Below are 21,636 nucleotides of genomic sequence, written 5' to 3' on the forward strand. Positions count from 1 at the left end.
CTGAATTAGTGACATCGCCTCCTGTCACTATTCTTTACGTCGCAACGACCGCTCTATGTGCTCCGGCTTGATACTCTTCATTTTGCAACTTGAGCAACGAGACGAAGACGATGAAGCGCGCGGAAGGCGGCGACGCGGCGCTCTTGGAGCTGTCGGCCTCAAATGGCTCGGCCTTCAGCACGCCGCAGCTGCTCCCGGGCACGCCGCCCATGCTCGCGGCCACCTCCAGTAGCGGCGGCGTCTTGCTTCTCGGCAAACTCATGCGCAGAGACCGGCGGCTGTTCACGTGGAAGTGGCGCGACTTCGTGCTGGAGCGCTCGCGGCTGCAGTACTTCAGCGTCAAAGGCACCCGCAAGGGAGACATCCCGCTCACGGCGCACACGCCCATCACCATCCGCATGATCAACGAGCCCAAGCCCTTCGGCTTCTTGCTCTTCATCAAGGACACGAAGCTCACGCTGGCCGCGGCCACGGAGCGGGAGCGCCACCAGTGGATCGACGTCTTCTGCGACGTCTTCCACGCCAGCGTGGAGCAGGCGCCGGTGGACAACAAGGCGGAGCGGCGCGCGAGACCCACGTACTTGCCCATCCCGGACTTGGGGGACGAGGGCGTCGACCAGGACGCCGGTGCCAGCAACTTATTGGTGCAGCAGAGCAGTTCGATGGACAGTGGCGACTTCGTGGAGGTCGGAGGCCGCTCCACGCCTGTCATGTCGCACAACCTGCTGGACAATGAACAGGGCGGGAACAGCGAGCGCAACTCGTTCGGCACGGCCGACATCCCCATCTTGGAGTCGAGAATGACCTACGGACCACTGAAGGAAATCTACTCGCGCATCACGTTCCCGCCCAGTCTAGCCAATGGGGACTTGCTGGTTGGTGTTGGTCCGGTGGTGCGCCGCATGGGCTGGACCGACGAGCGGATCCTGGCCGTGGGCATATACATTGACCCGGAAACAGCCACGAAAGAGCTGGAGAAGTTCCACGGCCGCGTTGCCAAGAGTCTGCATGGAGACCAACAATTTTACGACTATTTACTGTTCAACACGACGTTCCGACGCAGCTTTGTCGTCACAGCGCGGAAGCGCGTGTCCAAGTCGGTGCTGACGGCGCTGCTGCACGACGAGTTGACTCCGCGGATGGGGCCTACTGCAGCGGCACTACGCACGTTCCTCGGCTTTATTGAAAAGTCCCTCAAGAAAGCAGAGTCGATGGTCATGCGGATACATGAGGACGGTCGATTTGAGTATCGCCTGCGCGGCCAATTGTACCCACCGATCGCATCGCATGCTCTGTGTAAGTGCATTCAGGCCCTCTTCTTTGACAGCAACTCCATCCAGCACGACGCGAAACGAGGTTTGGTCGAAAGGCTGCCATCGCTTTGGGGGGGAGAAGTACTGGACGCTCAAGACGAAATCTTTGGCAGCCTTCATGAACGCATCCAGGGCATGGAAAGTGAAGATGACGATGACTCCGAGTCTGAAGATGACGATGACGATGATGCTGACTACGACGATGAGGATGACAGCGAAGCAGAGGACCTCTTCGGTGCTGTTGAACACGGCCATTATGATACCAAGAGGCAAGCTCACGAGAGTGACGAAACCCAGGAGTCTACGGAACACCTCAATGAGCCGGGGACTGCGAACTCTGCAGTGGCCAAGCCAGGAAAAAGCAGTCGGTCCAAGAGACACAGCCATATTGGTCCCCCAAAAATTCAGCGACAACCATCAACCCAAGACGAGTGGGCTGAGTACGATGAGAAGGAGCTTGAAATGCTGCGTCGCGAAAGTCGCACCCTTATGGTTCATTTTTCGCCCATGGTGGACCGTGATAGCAATGTCATGTTCAACGGCGATTTGGTGGTTGATGGCAGTGCTTTGCTTGGAACATGGTCACACCAGTTTTCGGTACCACCTGACGAGTACGATGAGCCCTATGGCTCCCACCAGTATCGATTCACGGCGGGTTTGTATGTGGATCCCGGTGCAATCAGCGACAGCCTTCTGAAGTACAAGGGACTCTCGATCGGCAGCATTGTCCAGGACACGGACTATTTCCACCGTTTCTCATCGGGCAAGTTTCAAAAGCACCTGGTCTTCAAGGTGGACGCGAAGATGAAGCTGCGTATATTACTGGAATATTTCGACACCTGCCTACGCTCGCTGGCCTCCTCGTTCGAGGATGTCAAGAAACCACTTGATAGCCTGGTGACTCTCTGGGATAATGCACATCCGCAGGAGCAACAGCAGCAGTTAGAGTTGTGTCCGAAGGATGAAGCTCGATTCTCCATCGGTCCCGAGGGTAACATTGTTTTGCGCGTGAAAAAGCGTGGGTCGTTCAAGGAGGAGAAAAAGCAAAACCATTCCGCTGCGTCTGGTGCCTCCGCATCGTCTTCAAGCGAGGAGACGAATGTTCACAGTGCCGGCAGCACTGATTCTACGGCGACGACCACCTCTCGCACTGGTTCAACGGGTGAAAATACGCTGGCTCATGTGAGCAGCTTTTCGAGTCGTGCCAACACGGAGATCGAGTTAACGTTGCCCCCACCACCGTTCCATTTGGCATTGGAGAGTTTGATATTCGGCTTCCACGCTATAGACCAGTCTGCTCGGACTCGACTGATGGAGCGCATACCAAACCTCCTCGATCTTGCGCGAGACGATCTCGTGCATACCTATCACGATGAAATTCAGGCATTGCGCGAGAACTACAAGCGGCAAAAGCCAGAGAACCGCGTGAAAGTGGGGTATCTGTCCATTTCGTTTGAAAAGCGCAAGGTCCAGAAGAACGCAGAGAAAGGAGGCGCCAAAGAGGTCACCATGGTACCGTCTCGCTGGTCCAAGCGCTGGTGTCGGCTAGACGGAACGCTGTTCTCGTATTATTCCCACAAACGGTCCCGCAAGTACCGGGACATGATGGAGCTTACGCGCTGTGAAGTTGTAGAGATCACGGCGAACAGCGGCGCCGATGTTGCGCGTTTCGCGTGCGAGAAGGGTGAAAGCGACAGCATCCGCATCGCAATCGTCAAACCGAACGGTGAGATTCTGGCGCTGCGTACGGAAACCATCTACGAAGGCGAGGAGTGGCTGGAATCGCTCACGGACGCAAGCAAGGTGCGGCGCCACGCTGGTCCCGCGGACAACTGGGTTGCCTGGGATGCGAACTTTTCCCAGTTGCGACGACGGAGCAGCAGCACTCGCGATATGCTAGCCAACCGGATCGGTAGGAGTGGCTCGACGGCGAGTGCTCTGAACAGCGAGCGGCATTCTAGCGTCGAGCATGACGCAGCTTCAATCGACCGCAAGGGTCATGGACCTACTGGAGACAAGAACTTGGCGACCAACATCGAGGGGGGCGACGACGACCTGGACGACGAAGACGTCGACGAGTACGACAGTGAGCAGGATCTGGTCGAGAAGGACGGGTCGCTGCTTGCCTGGGTGCGGGAGGACCCTCGCCACGCCATCATCATGCTCCTGCTGGGCCTCATTGTGTATCTCGCGTCAGTGATGCACCGCAACCAGCCTGTCCTCATTAACAGCGCTGAGCTGCCGTAGCTGAAGCAAACACAGATGCAGGCGAGACGAAATGCCGTAAGTGAATGTGTCGCCCTTAGACTGACTTGATCCTTTTCATTAAGTTATGGTACACTTGTGAAACACCTCACGCGTAGTAATGCGGCTCGTAAAACAGTGATCGTCGCTGCGCGTCGTGCGTAGCGTAGTGCACTGGGCCCCCCCATAGCGCGTCTTGGCCCAGGGTCGGGAGCTGTTTTGCAGGTCCATCCGGCTGTTGCAACCTCCGCTCCCACAACCGACCGGTCGAGCTCTTGAAGTCCTCCGCCTGTTGTTGCTCCTGCTGCTGGTTGTCCTGACAAGACGGCGCTTTGCTCTCCAATTGCTGCTCGCCCGTCTCACCGAACGCTTCCGGAGACGTTGAGAAGTCGAAGGCGTTAAAGCCCATGTGCGTTCCAGCTGCTCCAGTCCAATTGGCCTCGTCGAACTGGTTGCTCACAGGAACCTGCTGCTGTTGCTGCTGTTGACGCCACTTGGCGGGGATCTTGCGGGTGCGTCCGTCCTCCACGTCCAAGTCCTCGACCTGTGGACTGGGCGCGGCGTCGGGCGTCTGGCCGCGACACAAACGGCGGTGACGCGCTCGGTAGCGCTCGATTTCAACCGCTTCTTCGCCGAACTTGGGGCCTTCTGACGCGTAGAACTGGAACATGGCGATGGCTAGAGGAATGGAAACTGAAAGCCACTTGGGGACTGTTCAGGACGGAGGCAAATCTGGGCGGAATCCCAACGGGCCGTTTCTTGACGCTTTTCACCGGCCGGAGAGCGAGAGTAAACGGCGTGAGATGCAGGGGGTCAACCACTGGACGTTGGCAGCCAGCGCTTTCGGTTCGCGATGGAGGAGAAAAGGTGGCGATGGGATCCCCCAAAGCGGCGGATGCGATGCAGCAGGTGGAGAAGTGCGGTGCCGATATTGCTTGTGCTGAAATGGCTCTGCGAAAATAGTGCTTAATCCTGGCTCTGTACTTAAGCGGTCCCGGTTTTGCGCGGTATTTGAACCAATGGGAAGCTGCTTCAGCTAATCGTCACTTTTTAGGCTCGTCATCGGACAGCAGATGACTACACTCGGGGCAATGCATGGATCGGCGCTGTGGCGGCATACGAGTTGAGAATTGGCTAGCTGGCGTAGCGGTGTTTATATTATCCAAGGTTATCTACCCCCCCCCCCCCCCCCCCCCCCCACGCCGTGGACGGATGAATGTACGCGGTAAGCGGTTCTATCGGTTTGACTGCTTACGCCTTCACTTTTGACAACACATTTTTTCATCGGGTGCTACTGCGCTTTGTGTGATGCGACGCGTGTTCCAGGCCAATGGGACGACCGGCAACGGATTTCCGTTTTGGTTGCGCTTGCCTCGCAAACAGGCAGCAAAGAAGAACGGAGAGGATGGACGTGACTGTGATAAAAGGACAGAAATGGTAGCAATTTCCACTGTGACAACTCACTGGAAAGTAATTTGTACTGTGACGTGGAGGCAGCTTCCTCGCAATGCGAGTCGCTTTGGTTGGTCCCAGCAACTTTTATGCGGCATCTCCTGGTTGTGCGAAAGACAAGTTGAAGTGAATTGGCCAATCATATTCCTGTGCTGTCCAAATCCAATTGACAAAAATGATTCGCACGATTAGGCCTCACCAGCTACTGCCTGTTCACGGCAACGCTACTCTTTTGACGCTCAGCACAAATGCTCAGCGTCCTTGCTCTTTGTGAGAGATACGAACTCTCCAACATCAACTTAGTACCAGAGCGCCTTGTTCCAGAAGAGACTCTTGGCGCTGGCGAGGTCATCATCCGCCACAGTGAACGTGTCATTGAATACAATCTCCGTGCCGACACTGGACTCGTTGTACTGGGGCCAGTACAGCTTATCATCGGGCCACATTGTGTTAGGATTGCCCGTGATCACGAAGGACAGTAGGTACTTCTGCATCATGACAGCGATCGTCGAGTTGACGGACGAGTCGCCACCACCAGCGCCGCCACCCATGCCAGTGGAACCTCCCATGCCGCCAAACGAACTACCCTGATCATTAACAGAGTTGCCCGTCGTCGTGCTGCCAGCAGACACGTTAGCATAGTACGAGCTAGCCGAATCCGAGGCCTGAGCACGTCTCGAAGTGCTGGAGCCCGTGGACAGCGTATACGTGCTGTACCAGTAGTAGCTCTGGTCGGTACCGTGTGTGGCAGTGCTCAATGCCACCTCAGCGTTCCACGTCGAGTTCTGCAGGGCGTTCGTAAGGGCCAGATTCTTAGCCGTCAGATCGAGCGATTGCTTCATGTCGGCGAAACGAAGACCAGCACTGCTGTAGTCGTCTTCCGGGTACAGCTCCAGCAACTCGTCAATAACATCGTCGGTGATAGACGGGAAGAATATACGAAGCTCCGTGGGGATATCGTCGGCGTCATCCACTCCCGTATACGCCTGGCTGTTGGCCTCGTGCTGCTCGTGCGAAATCACACACGGGCCGGAGAAGTTGAAGTGACCCTGGTACAAGCTGGCCTCGTACGTGTCCGGGATGATAAAGCCGTCCACGCGCGGCTGATACTGGTACGTGTAGTCGGACACGACGTCACTTGCAGCATCCTGGAGTGTGCTGAAGTCCACTTCACGCATGCAGTCGAGGTGGCCGCCATCGCAGCCAACCGAAGTCGAGACGTTCTGCCAGAACTGCTCGGCGTGGTGGTGGCCAGCGCCTGGCACGTAGCCAGGAGACATGATGTACGCCTTCTCAAAGAGCTGAGGAGCGTTGCCGCCGAAGCGGGTCATCTGAAACATAACCTGCGAGCCACCGGCAGAGAAACCCACAGCCGTGACGTCCTTCGGGTTGCCACCGAAGTTGCCAATGTACGTTTTGACCCACTCAAAGGCACGGGTGGAGTCCCAGACCACCAGATTGGCAGCACCACCCTCGTGCTGATACGTCGGGCCATTGCCAAGACCGGTGATACCGAGGCGGTAGTTGTACGCCACGAATACAAAGTCCTGGCTCAAGTCAAAGAGACCCTCGGGAGTGTTTTGTGACTTCGATCCAGCAGAGAAGCCGCCGCCATAGGTCCACACCATAACGGGTAGGTTCGTGGCATTGGTAGGTGCCCACACGTCGAGGTACAGGCAGTCCTCCGTGGAGGAGCAGTCAACGTCGGCGTCAGCCAGATTCGTGCCCGTGTTCGTCTCGTTCTCCTGCGATGGCAACTCAGGCGCGGCAAAACGCAGGTCGCCAGTCGGAACGGCAGCGAAGCGAATGTTCTGGTACTTGTAGTACCCGACGGTGGTGTTTCCACCGACAGCCTGAACAGTGGTGTAGTCGAGTTCGACCGTCGGAAGCGACGAAGCAAACACAGGTGTCACTACGGCAGTGACGGCCATGAGCAGAGAGTACACACGCATGATCCTTGAGCTGAAGTCTTTGGGAGCTGGTGGCTTGGCGCACTGAAGTAAAACGGAAAGTGAATCCTGGAAGCCGACGAGTTTCGGGCTTGACCGTGACAGGAGAATGACACGACTAACGAAAAGCGCGCCGTGCGACACCAGGAGTGGCAAGACCGACCTGCTTCACGGCAAACGAGATCCACTCGGTCCGAACCTGCGAGTGCAGAGGCCTGCCGATGATTGGAACGGAGCCGCGGAGCAGCATTCAGGACACGTTGCATTGTTTACCATGAAAACTCGTGCGCGTGGTGATACTTGCCGAATGGCTCTGCATGCCTATCCTAACTCCATCCGAGATCTCGCAAAGCACGTGGCGGATGCGCTGGGAACACGTTAGACCAGACTACTAAACTTGTAGGCGGGTGCAAGCTCGAAGCAACGACCAAGATCGAACCAAATATGCAGTGAGCTCTGAATTCGCTAGGGGCCGCCGTCAATCTATCCGTTCTTCCGTCTGTACAGCGCGACTTCAGCTCAGCTGCTGTGGATAATCGAGCAGCGATAGTCCGGCGAGTCTGCGACGATAGCTAAAGCACTCATCGCGTGGCTAAGAGATCCCAGCAGGTGCTGGGGGAGTCATCGCCGCCCCGCACTGATTGTTCATCACTACCGTCCGAAGCGATGAACAGCGATGACCAATCGCGCAAGAGCCGGACTGTGACGCCAATTCAACTTCACAGAGCAGTATATTGGTTCGCGGGGAGTTGGCTCACTTGACTCGCAGCTCGGAGCTTTAAACCTTTTTCAGGTTTGACATACAGACAAACGCCTCTATAGTCGGAGAGTCGTGCTGTTGTGTTTAACTAGCGCAACCTTGCACTTCCATAGTGTCTGCAGGTAAATCCATACGACTAGGGCTTTCATTCTACGAAACTAAAACATTTGGAAAAAGAGATTCCACTGCCATCTGCACCAAATAACCAGCCTAGATCAGTATGAACATGAGCATTCACCAATTGTCTGTTGTTTGCGGAGTTGGCTCCACAACCCGCAAGGTCGAAAGCTTACATTGGCCAACTTAGGAGAATATCACACGTCGCAGATAATATGTTGCCACTTCAATATGTGCTGTACACCAAACTCCATCCGCTGGTCGCCATGGCGACATCGACGACCGCAGAATGGCGCGGCACGAGCGACCACAACGTAACAGAGACGGCATTCGACGCCGTCAAATGCAAGCTGTACGCTTTCTCAGACGCTAACCTTGCATTCTGGATTATGTACACCTCGTGAAGCGGAGTACATCCGTCAGTAGAAGTCTCTAAAGTCAATGTATCAATCCCCCTGTTCCTCATTCTGCAGCTCCGCAGTGACGATCGGCTACTTCCAGGATCCATTTCTGCGCTTCTTCGTGGATAAGCCAACGCGCCGCATCCCTCTGGTACTCAAATGATGCAGACTTGAGCGTCCAGATGAACTTGTGACTCAAAAAGAGGATGCTGAGGTGCTAATTTGGCTCTATTGTGGTGTTTTCTGCTGTAGATCCATCGCGGCTACTACCTGCGCCATGTGGCCGTCGCTCGCTGTGTTGATCTCTTTCTATCGCAATGTGGGTGCCCATATTTGTTGTCTGCACTGCAGTTTTTATTGACGCTTTGGTGGTTTTGGGGGCTGTAGATGCGACGTCTTCTCAAGTCAACATCGTGTCACTGGGCGCTGGATTCGACACGCTGTTCTTCCGTCTGCTGGAGCAGCGACAGTTTGCTGGGAAGATTGTGTTTACCGAGGTGGACTGTGATGCCATTGTGGACGCCAAGAAGCGACTGTTGGACGACCAAGACGCTCATGCGGGTCTGTTCCCGAAGGATGTGGGCAACCTCACTGTTGTCGCTACGGATGATGCCAATGTGGCATGGCAGTGCCGTGTGCCTACTGCTACATATTCGCTGATTGCCTGTGATCTCGGAGACACGGGGCGACTGAATGCCTCGTTGGCTGCTGCTGGCGTTGACAAAAGCCTGCCTACACTCATTCTCGCTGAGTGCGTCCTGGTAAGGCTTGGTCTTGTATTAGTCTATTCAAAAGCGTTATACTGAGTTGTCTGTATTTTCTAGTCATATCTAGCACCAGAGAAGGGCACGAAGCTGCTGCGTTGGCTCGCCGACGGTTTTCCAAGTGGCTCCATCGCGCTCTACGACCCGATCGGACTTCAAGCCAGTGATGAGGGTAGCACCAACAGTGTTGATACCTCCGAGAAGAAGGATAAAGATGTCAGTGCCTTTGGCACAACGTTGCAGCGCTACTTCTCCGTAAAGGGCTGTACGCTTCGAGGTGCGCGAGGTTTCCGGACAGCTGCTGATCATGCCCGACGGCTACTTGCTCTTTCACACTGGCAAAGGTGCCGCATCCTAGACATGAACGGTGTTTTTGCGGCGTGCACAAACGCAGAGGAGAAACGCAGGTTGTCCTCTCTCGAGCCTTTCGACGAGTACACTGACTGGACGCTGTGCAATGCACACTACGCGATTTACCTCGCTGACAATTCCAAGGACCATGACACGGATGGTGCTCAGTGGACCACGCAATTTGTCCCCCACGCGCAACAGCACCGATACCTTTTGACTGCTATGTCGGTGCCTCAGCTGAAGCAGCAGACGCCACCGGAAGCTGTGATCATTCGTTCATTCCAACATGATGATCTGGCCGTTGTGCGCTCGCTCTTTGAAAGCACGCACCTCGAGTTTGCCAAGGGCTCCCGTGCAGTCCGTCAGTTTGTTGCGAACCGCCTTCGTGGTCCGAGCGGAGACATGTTTGATGTGCACCAAGCTTTTCAGACTTGCAGCAGCGCTGGAGTTTTGAAGAGCGGCTTCTGGGTAGCTGAGATCGGAGGTGAAGCCGTTGGTTGTGTGGGTGTCAAGCCGCTGGTTACGTCGCCACCTCAGAAGTCAAGCGCTCAAGAAGACCAACAAACCGCTGAGCTTTGCCGGCTGAGCGTATCTCCCGCGGTTCGACGTCATGGTGTGGCTTCAGCCTTGGTCCAAGCCGTCGAGGCGTTTACCGCGTCGTGCGGTGCGTTCAAGGAAATTCGTCTCGAGACCATTGGCGCGATGGAAGGCGCTCAGCAACTTTATCGCTCGCTTGGGTATGCTGAGCAGCCTCAAGATGAGAAACAGCACAGCTCATTCAAGCTCGTACGTTTCCAGAAGACGCTCTAGCTGCTGCACTGCGTTGCTGGCCCCTATAAATACAGGTAACAACGTGTTCCCTGTCACTTTCCCGTGCCATTGCTGCTGTGAGGTGTCATCATGAGCGACGATCGAGGAGATTCAATGCAGCAGCAGACTCCAGACCAACCAGAGCAGGCAAATGACAGCGAATTCTCAGCCTCAACCGGTTCAAAAGCAGAAACCAAGCCGCAAATTCTTTCACCACGTTCAGCTGCTCTAGAGCTGCGGTATGCTGCGAGTCTGACACAATCTAATGGAGCTACGTTGGACTTGTCATCCCTCGGGTTGAAGGAACTTCCACCGCTCGATGAGCTGGCTCAACGGTTCCCACACCTCCGTCAACTCAACATTCGTCGGAATGCTCTACGCTTCCTGCCCGATGGTTTGGCTCGAGCCTTCCCACAACTCGTAGTGCTAAACGCAGCTGAAAATGAGCTGCAAGAGCTGGCGGCAACTTCTATCGGTGCTTTACGATACCTCCAGCGACTCAACGTCGCGCACAACCGACTCCTCGAGCTTCCTGTTGCTACATTTGGTAGGCTGGACGCTCTTGAGGAGCTGGACGCGCGAGGAAACCTCATCGAGAAAATATCATTCGACAACTTGGACGAGAAGCTGCCGATCGGAGCTGGACTAGCGAAGCTGCAGAAGCTGTTGCTGGCAGACAATCGACTTCGAGTGATCGATCCATCGACCGCCGACATGCTGCCCAAGCTGCGCGTCATTGATCTAAGCGGGAACCCCGAGCTCTCAGACGCACCGGAGAAGTTGAGACGCCTACACGAACGCAACCTGCTGCTCCACTCACGTGCTAAGCGACGTGAGCTCATTACCCGAGCCTTGAGCATCCGCAAGGCAGTATCTCAAGCTCTGGCAGCAGCTCCTATGGCTTCACCGGCGCGAATCAAGTAGGATACAACAATCGGAATCGTATTGAGCATCAAGGACCAGAAGAAATCTGCTAGGTCTATTATCTTCCCTCTCACGTTGATACACGCGTACCACGACATGATTGCCCCCTCTAAAGTAGTCATTCACTCGCTAATCCACCATGGCAGGAAGGTGGAGAAGTGGATGAGTCCAGTCTGCGCGTCTGCGAGACTAGCAGCAGCAACCGCTAGCTCCTCTTCGTCGAAAGTCTCGCCCAACTGGAAGCAGAGCGTATCCAGCTGTCGAGTCGAGATTGCACCCGTGTGAGCCTTGTCCAACGACGAGAACACCGTCTTGAATGCTTCAAATCGCTCGGGCGTCAGTCCCAACGCAGCGAAGTTAACGTCGTAGCCGCCACTCGCCATCGTCTTGTCCGAATCCAGAAATCTGCGTTTGTGCCGACCGTTCAGCTGTGGTTTGGTTCACACGAAGCCGCCGCTCGGTAGCGGACACTGCTCGTCCGATTCCAGTAGTCGGTTGAGCTCGTTCAAGATCTCTTTCGCGGATGGTCGACGCTCGGGCTTCGGGTTCAAGCATGCCAAAGCCAGCTTGCGAACATCGTCAGGACAGTCGAGGGTGAAGCTTGGCTGCAGCTCGCCACTCACTACAAGACTCAAAATGTGAATCGCCTCCATCTTGTCTCCGTCGGACGTACGCGCGTCGTAGAATGGCAGCTCTCCGGTATCCAATTCGGTGAGCACAACGCCAAGAGAGTACACATCAGCTTTCTCGGAATACTTGTGCCCCGCGAGCACTTCCGGTGCAGTCCAGTATGCTGTGCCCACGCCACTAGTCATGGTCTCCTCGCCACGACGCAGACGACTGATACCGAAATCACAGAGTTTCGCTTCGTAGTTGCTGTCGATCAGCACATTCTTGGACTTCAGATCGCGGTGCACCACTATCGGCTGACGGCTGTGCAGATACTTCAATCCGCACGCAACATCTCGCGAGATTCTCGCCTTGTGCGAGGCCCACGAAAACTCTTCCACGCTGGTGTTGCCAACTGAGCCCTTAGCTTGCGCAGCTTGGTCAGTGTGATACTGGAGAACGTGTTGGAGGTCTCCGCGCTCCATGTACTCCATGATGAGGAGCATGTTCTCAAGCGTGTTCCAGGCTACACCGAGAAGGCCAAGCACATTCAAGTGCGAGAACGAGGCCATGAGCTGGATCTCAGCAGCGAAAACCTCGAGTTCATGAAGCTGGCGACGTCGATCGCGTGTGAGTCGTTTAACTGCCACGATTTCTCCGCGCATCCGCCCTAGCCAGACCTCCCCGTACGCGCCTGTTGTGATCTGCCGCACTAAACTTACGTCGACAAAAGGAACACGACGCGAGGACACCGCCGAGTCGTTCTGGAACTCTACCAGAGGACTTATCATCGTCCCGGAAGCTGGATCCGTTGAGACTGACGATCTCTCTGCCCGCTCGGATGAGCTAGTTTTCCGTGTGAAGGTTAGCGTCAGTGTGTTTCGTGGACTACCAGTGACACCGGACGCGAAGCTGGTCAACCCCGCAGTTGTGGCCTTGCTAGGCGAGCGAAAGCCTTGTTGAAGGCGGCTATCGGGAGCTGAACCTTCGAGATGGTAAATGCTGTCCATGTCTTTGATGTCTTCGAAGCTACTCAGCAGCAGCATCGCGTCTAAATCTTCACTGTTCTCAGCAACGACTGACCGTTCGACGATCTGTTTCGGCTTGACTAGTGTATGACCCCATGCGACCCAAGCTGCTGTTGCTTGCTCTTTTCCTCCAGCCTCGATCAATGACTGGCCTGGAGCTGCGAGGATGAAATCGATGTCGTCCAACACGGAAAGCTCGTCGGAGCCGCGACCGCCTAAGATTGCGCGCTTCTGCTCTAGAAGGTCCTCATTCTGGTGTTGCTTTTCACGGGCTTTCCACCAGAACACAAAGGCTGCAACGACAACGAGCAGTAAAAGCACCACACTCGAAATGGTGACAGGGAGGGCTGCTTTTTGCCAGCCCGAACTTTCAGTCACGATCACTCCGCCAGTTTTTTCCAGCTCGAGCCACTGCGGGACAACCTCGCCACGTTCTGGTGAGCACCAATCCAGCTCGTCCGCAGTGCTGGCATCGTAGGCCACGCACGGAACGATCATAGACGGCATCACGCATTTTCCGTAGCTGTTGGGGTCGTCTGAGAGGTGAATGGCCATGATTGTGTAGTCGGTGCCTGCATCAGTCCACTCGTGCCGCTGCATCTCGCTCACAGGCACCACATCGTCTGTGCCACCGTCAGACCACATCGATCCATGGACTGGAGTGATGCCGTTCGTAGCAGCACAAAGACTAACGTTCCCCATCTGATAGCCACTGCAGTAGAGCGACTGGTAGAAAAGCTCACCGTTCGGCGAGGCACACCTCTGCGCGGTACATCCTACACTTCTGAAGGCACTGCGTGATATCTGCAGCTCCGACATGCGCATGCCGCACTTCGTGTACACCTTGACGTAACCAAGATCAGCAGCAGCCACGTAGCCCATATCCCACACGACAGCTTGCTGCAGCATTGCCGGGAGCTCTGCAAAGTCCAACCCGAACTCGTCGCTCACGTAGTCCACCACCTCCGTCAGGTCGCTCGTATCTGTAATCGTCTCCGCTTCATCCCCTGCAAGGTATCGTCGATAAAACTGCTGGGCGTAGTCTGAATGGGTCCCGTCGAAGGCGTATCGCTCGTCCAAGTGCAGCGTCGTAGCAGTTGCGTCGCTGCTGGATGCTGCAGCTGAAGTTAGCCGTCGTCTGATCTCGCTGGGAGAATAAATAAGGTCCTCAACTTGGACACTCGCTACAACCATCACCACGGCACAGGCCCCAACAACTAGCAGCGACCTGGTAAGCAGCATCTTGGTCTTTCGCACTTGATCATCGGCTGCCCGGCATCGCCGTCTCCGAAGTTTCGTGTCTTGATTTAGCGTTTGCTCCCCTGATTGAGATCGTTGAAGTGGCTGCTTTTCCGACACAACCGTAGTCGGCTGGCACATCGCTTTCCAGACAGGGTAGTCGTAAACCTTCAGGTCGATGGAATGCAGTGCAAATTCGCGTCACCGGGAGCGATTCCCACCGAAAATGAGGCCTCGCCATTGAATCTTATCGCATCGGCTGCTAAGGACGAGGAAGCCTCTTCCGCCCTGACACAGTCACCCTGGCGAAACAGCTTGTGCGGCTTGCACAGGGTATGTTATTGCAAAAGCAGTTAACGAGAGAAACTGCACGCAAAACGTACAGCTGCAGTATTAAATGCTGCAGGTCGTGTAGGTGCCGTTTATGGCCAGTTGCAATGGCTCGGGTACAAACCACTTCTACACGACCACGAAGACTTGGGCAAGTCTCCGATAAATAGGGTGGGATCCCAGATCATTACGCCCGACAAGGCCGAGGTTTCCTCATCGAAAGGTGGGTTTCGCCAAGGGATGACTCACTTCGAATAGGAAGGAAGAGGACGAGTTGGCCGACCGCAAGCGTGAGAGAGAGGAGGTTGAAGAGGGAAAAAGACACGACGTCGTCGTTGCTGCTGTTCAGGCTTCGATGGTTATGCGCTGACCAAGCTGATTTCAACTCGGGCACAAGCGATGGAAAGGGCTTCTCAAAGTTGCTACATGTAGCAACCTACTTTTAGTAAGGAGGCCTTATGAGGTTAGCTCGCTCAGCTTTCTCACTAGGCCTTGTCGAGTAAAACTTCCGCCAAATAGGACGCTTGTTCTCCATCAGAGCAATTTCACAACCGAGTCGATTGAAAACATTCCAGTCAACCTGATACCAATCTAGCAGTTGCTGCTTGCGATGCGAGGCCACCGATTCGGCCTTCTTGTCACTCACCCCGGGGGAATCCACGGATCCAGCGGACGAAGATACTAAACCGGTGCGACAGAAGTGCGCGGAGTTATGGCAATCGTGATGTTCGTCTCCATGTGTGCCGTCTGATGGTGGACGCCCTGGAGCATATTGGCACTTAACGGTATTTCGTGTCGGTCGCCTCAACCTTGAGGTGAGTTCTCGTGTACAGGATGTGCCGTTGAATGAAACGGTTGATATGTACGTCACGTCGAGTCTTCATCTACATACACGTGCACCTCCAATTCGAATCGTTGGTGAGCTTTCCATCGCTAACAAGTCTGCTGAGCTTAGAATAAGCTTGAATAGTATACTTCAACATGAAGCCACCAGTACTGCGAACATCCGCTTGCCAAATCTGCTTTCGCTGGCTCCGTAATAGACCTTGCCGATAATACCCTCGCCCTGTGAATGCAGACAGCAGCGCCTTGCCGTTCTGGGCGGTGGAATTCTTTCCAGCGCACAGGTTAAGAAGAGTTGGAACGCAAAAATAAACGCAACGTCGTCAAGGATAGACGCTGGAAGGTCAAGGAGGGACGGGTTGCGCAACACGTCGAGGCCATCGGGCGAGACGTGGAGGGAGAAATAGTGTCAAGTGTGTGCTGGCCGCTGCTGCCTTCGAGTTTGCGGTGCTCCTTCCGTTTGATTTATTATCGCATTCGAGCACTAGCCAGCACCGCACCACACCACACAACAGCAGCTAGTCTTTAGACGATTTTCCAGGGACCTCACAAGCAAGGCCCCGTTCAGACAAACTCAAAGCGTCTCGATACGCACCAACCCCACAACGATGATGCCCACCACCCGATCGAAGACGCAGACGAACCTGAACGCAGGCCCGAAGCCGGACGGAGTTGGCCCCAAGCCTGGCCGACTGTTTCAGGCCCCGATGTTCTCGCGTCGCAGTTTGAGTAGCAACGCGCTGGATGCCGGCAAGAAGAACGGATCCTCGCCCAAGAAGCCGCTTGCAGACCTCAATCCCACCAACCCGCTGGCGAGCATCGTGCACCAGGCCGACAAAAGCGGCAAGCAGCAGTCCGTTCTGGGAGGCAGCCGCCGCTTAGGTCGCGAGAGTTCTGGTGCCAACGGATCGCAGCAAGGCAGCTTCCGCAACCTGTTCGCGAATATCTGGTCAGCACTTGGAGTCAACGAGCAGCAGCAGCAGGCTTTGGACAAGAAGGCTCAAGGCCGCTCGTCGCCGGACAAACCGAAGGCTGCGGGTGCCAGGAGCAACACGATCGAACTGCGCAAGAGCGTCCTGCCTCCGATCTCACCCGACGACGCGAGCAAGAAGTGTTTGGTGCTGGACCTGGACGAAACGCTGGTGCACTCGTCATTCAGACCGACGACCAACCCCGACTATATCATCCCCGTGGACATCGATGGCACAATTCACCAGGTGTACGTCTGCAGACGTCCTGGCGCGGAGGAGTTCCTCGTTGAGATGGCGAAGCACTACGAGATTGTGATATACACGGCCAGTCTGAGCAAGTACGCGGACCCGCTGCTGGACAAGCTGGACCCGGAGGGAGTGATCCGCTACCGTCTTTACCGCGAGCACTGCGTGCAGTACGAGGGCAACTACGTGAAGGACCTGTCGCTTCTGGATCGCGACATCTCCCAGACGATCATCATCGACAACTCGCCCATGTCGTACATTTTCCACCCGCGCAACGCCATCGGCTGCTCCAGTTTTATCGATGACCCGAATGATCAAGAGCTCGAGTCCATCTCGCGCTTCCTCTCCAAGACCCACGACGTGGAAGACGTGCGTGACCACCTGCACATCTGGGACGCCAACTATTAGCTTCAGGGCGTTTCACAGTGCGGAGTGCAGGCTGCCGATGAGGAAGACCGTGCAAGCGCCATCTATCCTCGCTCACGGCGACTATATTACCACCATATCTATATTTTTGAACTAGACCATTTATCATGGAGGCAACGAAGAAGCCTCCAGACAATAGACGAATTTTGAACTTGTTTATTCAGCTACACTGCCTCAGATATGGTTGTGATTCTGTGGCCAGTCCTGTTTATTCCAGTGTTGGTAAATGGAGGGTTACGATCACTACTACTGCCCGAACAACGTAACCTGGTCAATTTGGGAGTCACCGGCGATATTATTTTAACTCAATTGTGCCCAGCTCGCAACGATTTACCCTACACGGTTCGATGATTCAGATAGCACGTATGCAAGGCCTTCACGTACAGCACGCACATCAACGGCCCATGCTGGCTCAGGAGCGGTCGAGGCACCATGAGCCAAAACTAATACACGACGTCGGCAGTCATTTCATGTCTGTGCACTTGAAATCAAACATCGACTATGTTGGCAACGATATTGCATCAATTCACGATCGCCTTTCATGCAGGTCGCGAACCTACATTCTCCTTCTGCTAAGTGCTTGCAGTTCATAAACACAACGTCCATCTTCTACTATGACCAAACAGACTGAATTAGTCGACCACTTCGAATTCAAGTAGTCTTGCAATTTTACCAACATGCACGAAAAACAGTCGTCTGACACCTACCACTACAACCGCATTCTGGTATCATTAGAGCTACAAGGAACAGGACTGGCCACAGAATCACAACCATATCTGAGGCAGTGTAGCTGAATAAACAAGTTCAAAATTCGTCTATTGTCTGGAGGCTTCTTCGTTGCCTCCATGATAAATGGTCTAGTTCAAAAATATAGATATGGTGGTAATATAGTCGCCGTGAGCGAGGATAGATGGCGCTTGCACGGTCTTCCTCATCGGCAGCCTGCACTCCGCACTGTGAAACGCCCTGAAGCTAATAGTTGGCGTCCCAGATGTGCAGGTGGTCACGCACGTCTTCCACGTCGTGGGTCTTGGAGAGGAAGCGCGAGATGGACTCGAGCTCTTGATCATTCGGGTCATCGATAAAACTGGAGCAGCCGATGGCGTTGCGCGGGTGGAAAATGTACGACATGGGCGAGTTGTCGATGATGATCGTCTGGGAGATGTCGCGATCCAGAAGCGACAGGTCCTTCACGTAGTTGCCCTCGTACTGCACGCAGTGCTCGCGGTAAAGACGGTAGCGGATCACTCCCTCCGGGTCCAGCTTGTCCAGCAGCGGGTCCGCGTACTTGCTCAGACTGGCCGTGTATATCACAATCTCGTAGTGCTTCGCCATCTCAACGAGGAACTCCTCCGCGCCAGGACGTCTGCAGACGTACACCTGGTGAATTGTGCCATCGATGTCCACGGGGATGATATAGTCGGGGTTGGTCGTCGGTCTGAATGACGAGTGCACCAGCGTTTCGTCCAGGTCCAGCACCAAACACTTCTTGCTCGCGTCGTCGGGTGAGATCGGAGGCAGGACGCTCTTGCGCAGTTCGATCGTGTTGCTCCTGGCACCCGCAGCCTTCGGTTTGTCCGGCGACGAGCGGCCTTGAGCCTTCTTGTCCAAAGCCTGCTGCTGCTGCTCGTTGACTCCAAGTGCTGACCAGATATTCGCGAACAGGTTGCGGAAGCTGCCTTGCTGCGATCCGTTGGCACCAGAACTCTCGCGACCTAAGCGGCGGCTGCCTCCCAGAACGGACTGCTGCTTGCCGCTTTTGTCGGCCTGGTGCACGATGCTCGCCAGCGGGTTGGTGGGATTGAGGTCTGCAAGCGGCTTCTTGGGCGAGGATCCGTTCTTCTTGCCGGCATCCAGCGCGTTGCTACTCAAACTGCGACGCGAGAACATCGGGGCCTGAAACAGTCGGCCAGGCTTGGGGCCAACTCCGTCCGGCTTCGGGCCTGCGTTCAGGTTCGTCTGCGTCTTCGATCGGGTGGTGGGCATCATCGTTGTGGGGTTGGTGCGTATCGAGACGCTTTGAGTTTGTCTGAACGGGGCCTTGCTTGTGAGGTCCCTGGAAAATCGTCTAAAGACTAGCTGCTGTTGTGTGGCGTGGTGCGGTGCTGGCTAGTGCTCGAATGCGATAATAAATCAAACGGAAGGAGCACCGCAAACTCGAACGCAGCAACGGCCAGCACACACTTGACACTATTTCTCCCTCCACGTCTCGCCCGATGACCTCGAGCGTTAGGGCAGCCCGTCCCTCCATGATTCCCTATCACCTGTACGCATCCTTTGTTGTGTTTGCTATCCTGGATGGCGTTGGATTTATTTTTGCGATTAGTTCTTCTAAACCTGTGCAACGAAGGAAGTCGACCCCTAGTTTCCCTTTCCGTGGAAACATTCTAGCCTGTAGAGCTCAGCTCAGTTTAGAAATCGCAAACCTACACACAGATATCGTCGCGGATACCAAGCGAGCAAAAAAATTAGTGCATCACCCGATGATAACACAATTTTCTTGTACTGTTCACAATTGCTACACCGTCGACATCAACATCAAAGAAAGTTTGCTTCCAGTCGCTTGTTCTTTTGATTTGAGCTCCTATACTGATGGATGGTAGCGTCCCTTGCCATGGTTGATGGCTAGCCTCTCGGGAATTCGCCAAGAATTCGTGTCATTATTCATTGCGTCACGAGCGCTAATGTGGTGGATTTCCTTCTATTGGTTGGCTCTGGCCTTCAGCCAAAGTGAGGCTCAAGGGCACAGTCGCCGATACCAATCCCCATCTCTGCTGCCAAGTGGTCACGTCAAGTTCGCCACCCCGTCGACTCCTCCAAGCGTGATCGTGACCTACCAGTGCCGTATCCAGCAACTGACAATGACACGTCGACACCTCGAGGCTGTCGCTGCGCAGTTGAACCGCGAGGTGCAAAAGCTGCTCGCAACGCGCCACTACGTCGACAAACGACTACGGGAATCCTGGACTCCGAGTAAATGCGACTGCGAAAGTGCCGGCCTATCAACTAGTCCGACGCCAACGCCAGCACAGCCAACGGAATACTCTGAACAAGTCAACTCCACGAGACGTTCGTGGAGACTGGAACTGCCCGAGCCAACCGCCGATTCAACCTCTGAAGCAGCTTCCAGCGCCTTGACTGGGTCATTTTTCACCAGCACCACTTTCGTGCTCGCTGTATTCCTCATGGGGATCCCAGTCGCCTGTGTCATTGGGTTTGTCGTTTTGGGCAAGCGAAGACGCCAGCAACAGCACACACATGCTTGAACTGCTTCAACCTGTCAAAACCCTTGAAAACTACCAAGTAACGCGATAAAGTACGCAATATATAACTTTTTGCCCCAGTTCATATTCGCGCTAATATGGCCCAGAGCTCCTCGACTGCGAGCGTAGCGCTCGCTCCGCCGCTGGACGGCACCGCCCTGTTCGCGGAGGCACGTACGGTACGTCTCGCTAATTCTCTAATACCTCATTGGACCCTAAATTCGCGCCTGTGTGAAGCTGTCCAGTTGCTTCGTTTTTGGCGGTAAAAATACTCATCGATGGCTGTAAAATATGCAGGAAACGCTGCGCATGGCTGACATCAACCAGTTCTTCATCTGCAAGCTATGCAAAGGCTACCTGCGAGACCCCTACACTGTGAAAGAGTGTCTGCACACGTGTGCGTGGTGAAATGGATCGGAAGATTGGTTAGTGGAGGGCAGTTACTAGTATTTGACTATTCTTTTTTGTGGGTCTGCAGTCTGTCATGGCTGCATTAGAGGTTACTATCTGTACTGCCAGTCGTGCTCGTGCCCAACGTGCAATGTAGGCCTTGGCGCCAAGCCCTGGACCCAGATCATGTACGTAAACTACCCTCTTGAAATATTTTGCAATCTGACGTTTTGTTTGTTTTAATGTTGTTTCAGTCCTGATCCAGCCATGAAAGAGCTCGCGGAGAAGCTTTTGCCGAACTATAGTGCAAAGGAAGAAGCGGAAGGTGCTGCTTTTGCTGCGTACGGCAATGGTTAAAGTGGTAATGGTCTGAAACGTTTTTGGGTATGGGTCATTTACAGAGCTGGTATTTTACTCGAAGCTGGGCATCAAGCGCAAGCAACCCGATACTCCGCATGGGGCCCAACAGAGTGTCTCAAAGAGCGCTCGCTCTCTAGGGCCGTCACCCGGGAACATGATCCAGTTTGAGCTATATCCACAGCGCGGGTTAGTTGCTGCGAGTTGCGAGTGTTTTGGTTCACAAGCGGTGTTCTGATTGTGGTTTGTTGTTGATTGCAGTACCGACGTCCCTCTCTTCCTTACCTTGGGCAAGCTGAAGGCCCCTTGTATGAACACGCAGGCTCATCTCAAGGTAAACCGATGTTCTTCCTCGTCGTTGACACGTTGCGAGATGATCTTACTGTTACTGAGTGGTGCTTAGATCATGCACCTCCGCAAGTACTTGGCCAAGAAGCTAAAGGTGAAGAAGCCCGAGGAGATCGAGATTTTGTGCAAGGGTACAGCTGTAGGGCCCGAGTACTCGCTCGAGTTCATCCGACGCACGCGTTGGAACGACAAGTCCAAGATGGTTCTCGAGTACCGACGCCAGTTAGTTGCTTTGTGATGCTAAAGTTCACACTCGTATAGCGCGTCGTCTTCAAACACTAACACGATAATCAACGCCATTTTATTCTCACCATAAGACTCTACAGCAAACAATCGAAGAAACGGTTGTAAGTTAGAAAAAGAGGGGCTTCCTCGTTGACTTTATTTCGTGCAGCTAGTGCATCTTTGAAAGAGCTAATCAACTCCAGCTGCTTCTCTACAAAAGCTAACCACTACTCAAACCAACCGACTCGAAAGCAAACAGAGATCGCGGCCAAAACA

At 54.5% G+C, this 21,636-nt stretch overlaps 10 protein-coding genes across 10 annotated transcripts; 5 read left to right on the top strand and 5 right to left on the bottom strand.

Moving 5' to 3' along the window:
• Positions 1 to 110: 110 nt before the first annotated feature.
• Positions 111 to 3,560, top strand: KRP23_7925 (uncharacterized protein; the record flags this gene model as incomplete). The annotated part of the gene is made up of 1 exon (XM_067893300.1): positions 111 to 3,560. The coding sequence occupies one exon, from the start codon at positions 111 to 113 to the stop codon at positions 3,558 to 3,560; it is 3,450 nt and encodes a 1,149-aa protein (XP_067745095.1).
• A 106-nt stretch (positions 3,561 to 3,666) lies between these two features.
• Positions 3,667 to 4,227, bottom strand: KRP23_7926 (uncharacterized protein; the record flags this gene model as incomplete). Its single annotated transcript, XM_067893301.1, has 1 exon — positions 3,667 to 4,227. The coding sequence occupies one exon, from the start codon at positions 4,225 to 4,227 to the stop codon at positions 3,667 to 3,669; it is 561 nt and encodes a 186-aa protein (XP_067745096.1).
• Positions 4,228 to 5,308: 1,081 nt separating this feature from the next.
• On the bottom strand, positions 5,309 to 6,961 carry KRP23_7927 (Carboxylesterase patB; the record flags this gene model as incomplete). Its single annotated transcript, XM_067893302.1, has 1 exon — positions 5,309 to 6,961. One exon carries the CDS (start codon positions 6,959 to 6,961, stop codon positions 5,309 to 5,311), a length of 1,653 nt encoding a protein of 550 aa, XP_067745097.1.
• A 1,315-nt stretch (positions 6,962 to 8,276) lies between these two features.
• On the top strand, positions 8,277 to 10,161 carry KRP23_7928 (tRNA wybutosine-synthesizing protein 4; the record flags this gene model as incomplete). Its single annotated transcript, XM_067893303.1, has 4 exons — positions 8,277 to 8,387; positions 8,489 to 8,555; positions 8,624 to 8,997; positions 9,061 to 10,161. 4 exons carry the CDS (start codon positions 8,277 to 8,279, stop codon positions 10,159 to 10,161), a joined length of 1,653 nt encoding a protein of 550 aa, XP_067745098.1.
• A 90-nt stretch (positions 10,162 to 10,251) lies between these two features.
• Positions 10,252 to 11,085, top strand: KRP23_7929 (Phospholipase A2 inhibitor; the record flags this gene model as incomplete). Its single annotated transcript, XM_067893304.1, has 1 exon — positions 10,252 to 11,085. One exon carries the CDS (start codon positions 10,252 to 10,254, stop codon positions 11,083 to 11,085), a length of 834 nt encoding a protein of 277 aa, XP_067745099.1.
• A 122-nt stretch (positions 11,086 to 11,207) lies between these two features.
• On the bottom strand, positions 11,208 to 11,468 carry KRP23_7930 (uncharacterized protein; the record flags this gene model as incomplete). Its single annotated transcript, XM_067893305.1, has 1 exon — positions 11,208 to 11,468. One exon carries the CDS (start codon positions 11,466 to 11,468, stop codon positions 11,208 to 11,210), a length of 261 nt encoding a protein of 86 aa, XP_067745100.1.
• Positions 11,469 to 11,525: 57 nt separating this feature from the next.
• On the bottom strand, positions 11,526 to 13,964 carry KRP23_7931 (putative serine/threonine-protein kinase/receptor R831; the record flags this gene model as incomplete). The annotated part of the gene is made up of 1 exon (XM_067893306.1): positions 11,526 to 13,964. One exon carries the CDS (start codon positions 13,962 to 13,964, stop codon positions 11,526 to 11,528), a length of 2,439 nt encoding a protein of 812 aa, XP_067745101.1.
• Positions 13,965 to 15,742: 1,778 nt separating this feature from the next.
• On the top strand, positions 15,743 to 16,759 carry KRP23_7932 (CTD small phosphatase-like protein; the record flags this gene model as incomplete). Its single annotated transcript, XM_067893307.1, has 1 exon — positions 15,743 to 16,759. The coding sequence occupies one exon, from the start codon at positions 15,743 to 15,745 to the stop codon at positions 16,757 to 16,759; it is 1,017 nt and encodes a 338-aa protein (XP_067745102.1).
• Positions 16,760 to 17,749: 990 nt separating this feature from the next.
• Positions 17,750 to 18,766, bottom strand: KRP23_7933 (CTD small phosphatase-like protein; the record flags this gene model as incomplete). The annotated part of the gene is made up of 1 exon (XM_067893308.1): positions 17,750 to 18,766. One exon carries the CDS (start codon positions 18,764 to 18,766, stop codon positions 17,750 to 17,752), a length of 1,017 nt encoding a protein of 338 aa, XP_067745103.1.
• Positions 18,767 to 20,138: 1,372 nt separating this feature from the next.
• KRP23_7934 (Polycomb group RING finger protein 3) lies at positions 20,139 to 21,373 on the top strand (the record flags this gene model as incomplete). Its single annotated transcript, XM_067893309.1, has 7 exons — positions 20,139 to 20,219; positions 20,338 to 20,437; positions 20,519 to 20,618; positions 20,685 to 20,755; positions 20,832 to 20,976; positions 21,049 to 21,121; positions 21,191 to 21,373. 7 exons carry the CDS (start codon positions 20,139 to 20,141, stop codon positions 21,371 to 21,373), a joined length of 753 nt encoding a protein of 250 aa, XP_067745104.1.
• Positions 21,374 to 21,636: the final 263 nt, after the last annotated feature.

The sequence above is a fragment of the Phytophthora ramorum genome, assembly GCF_020800215.1.
Source record: "Phytophthora ramorum isolate Pr-102 chromosome Unknown Phyram_PR-102_s0006, whole genome shotgun sequence".
Classification (NCBI taxonomy): domain Eukaryota; phylum Oomycota; class Peronosporomycetes; order Peronosporales; family Peronosporaceae; genus Phytophthora; species Phytophthora ramorum.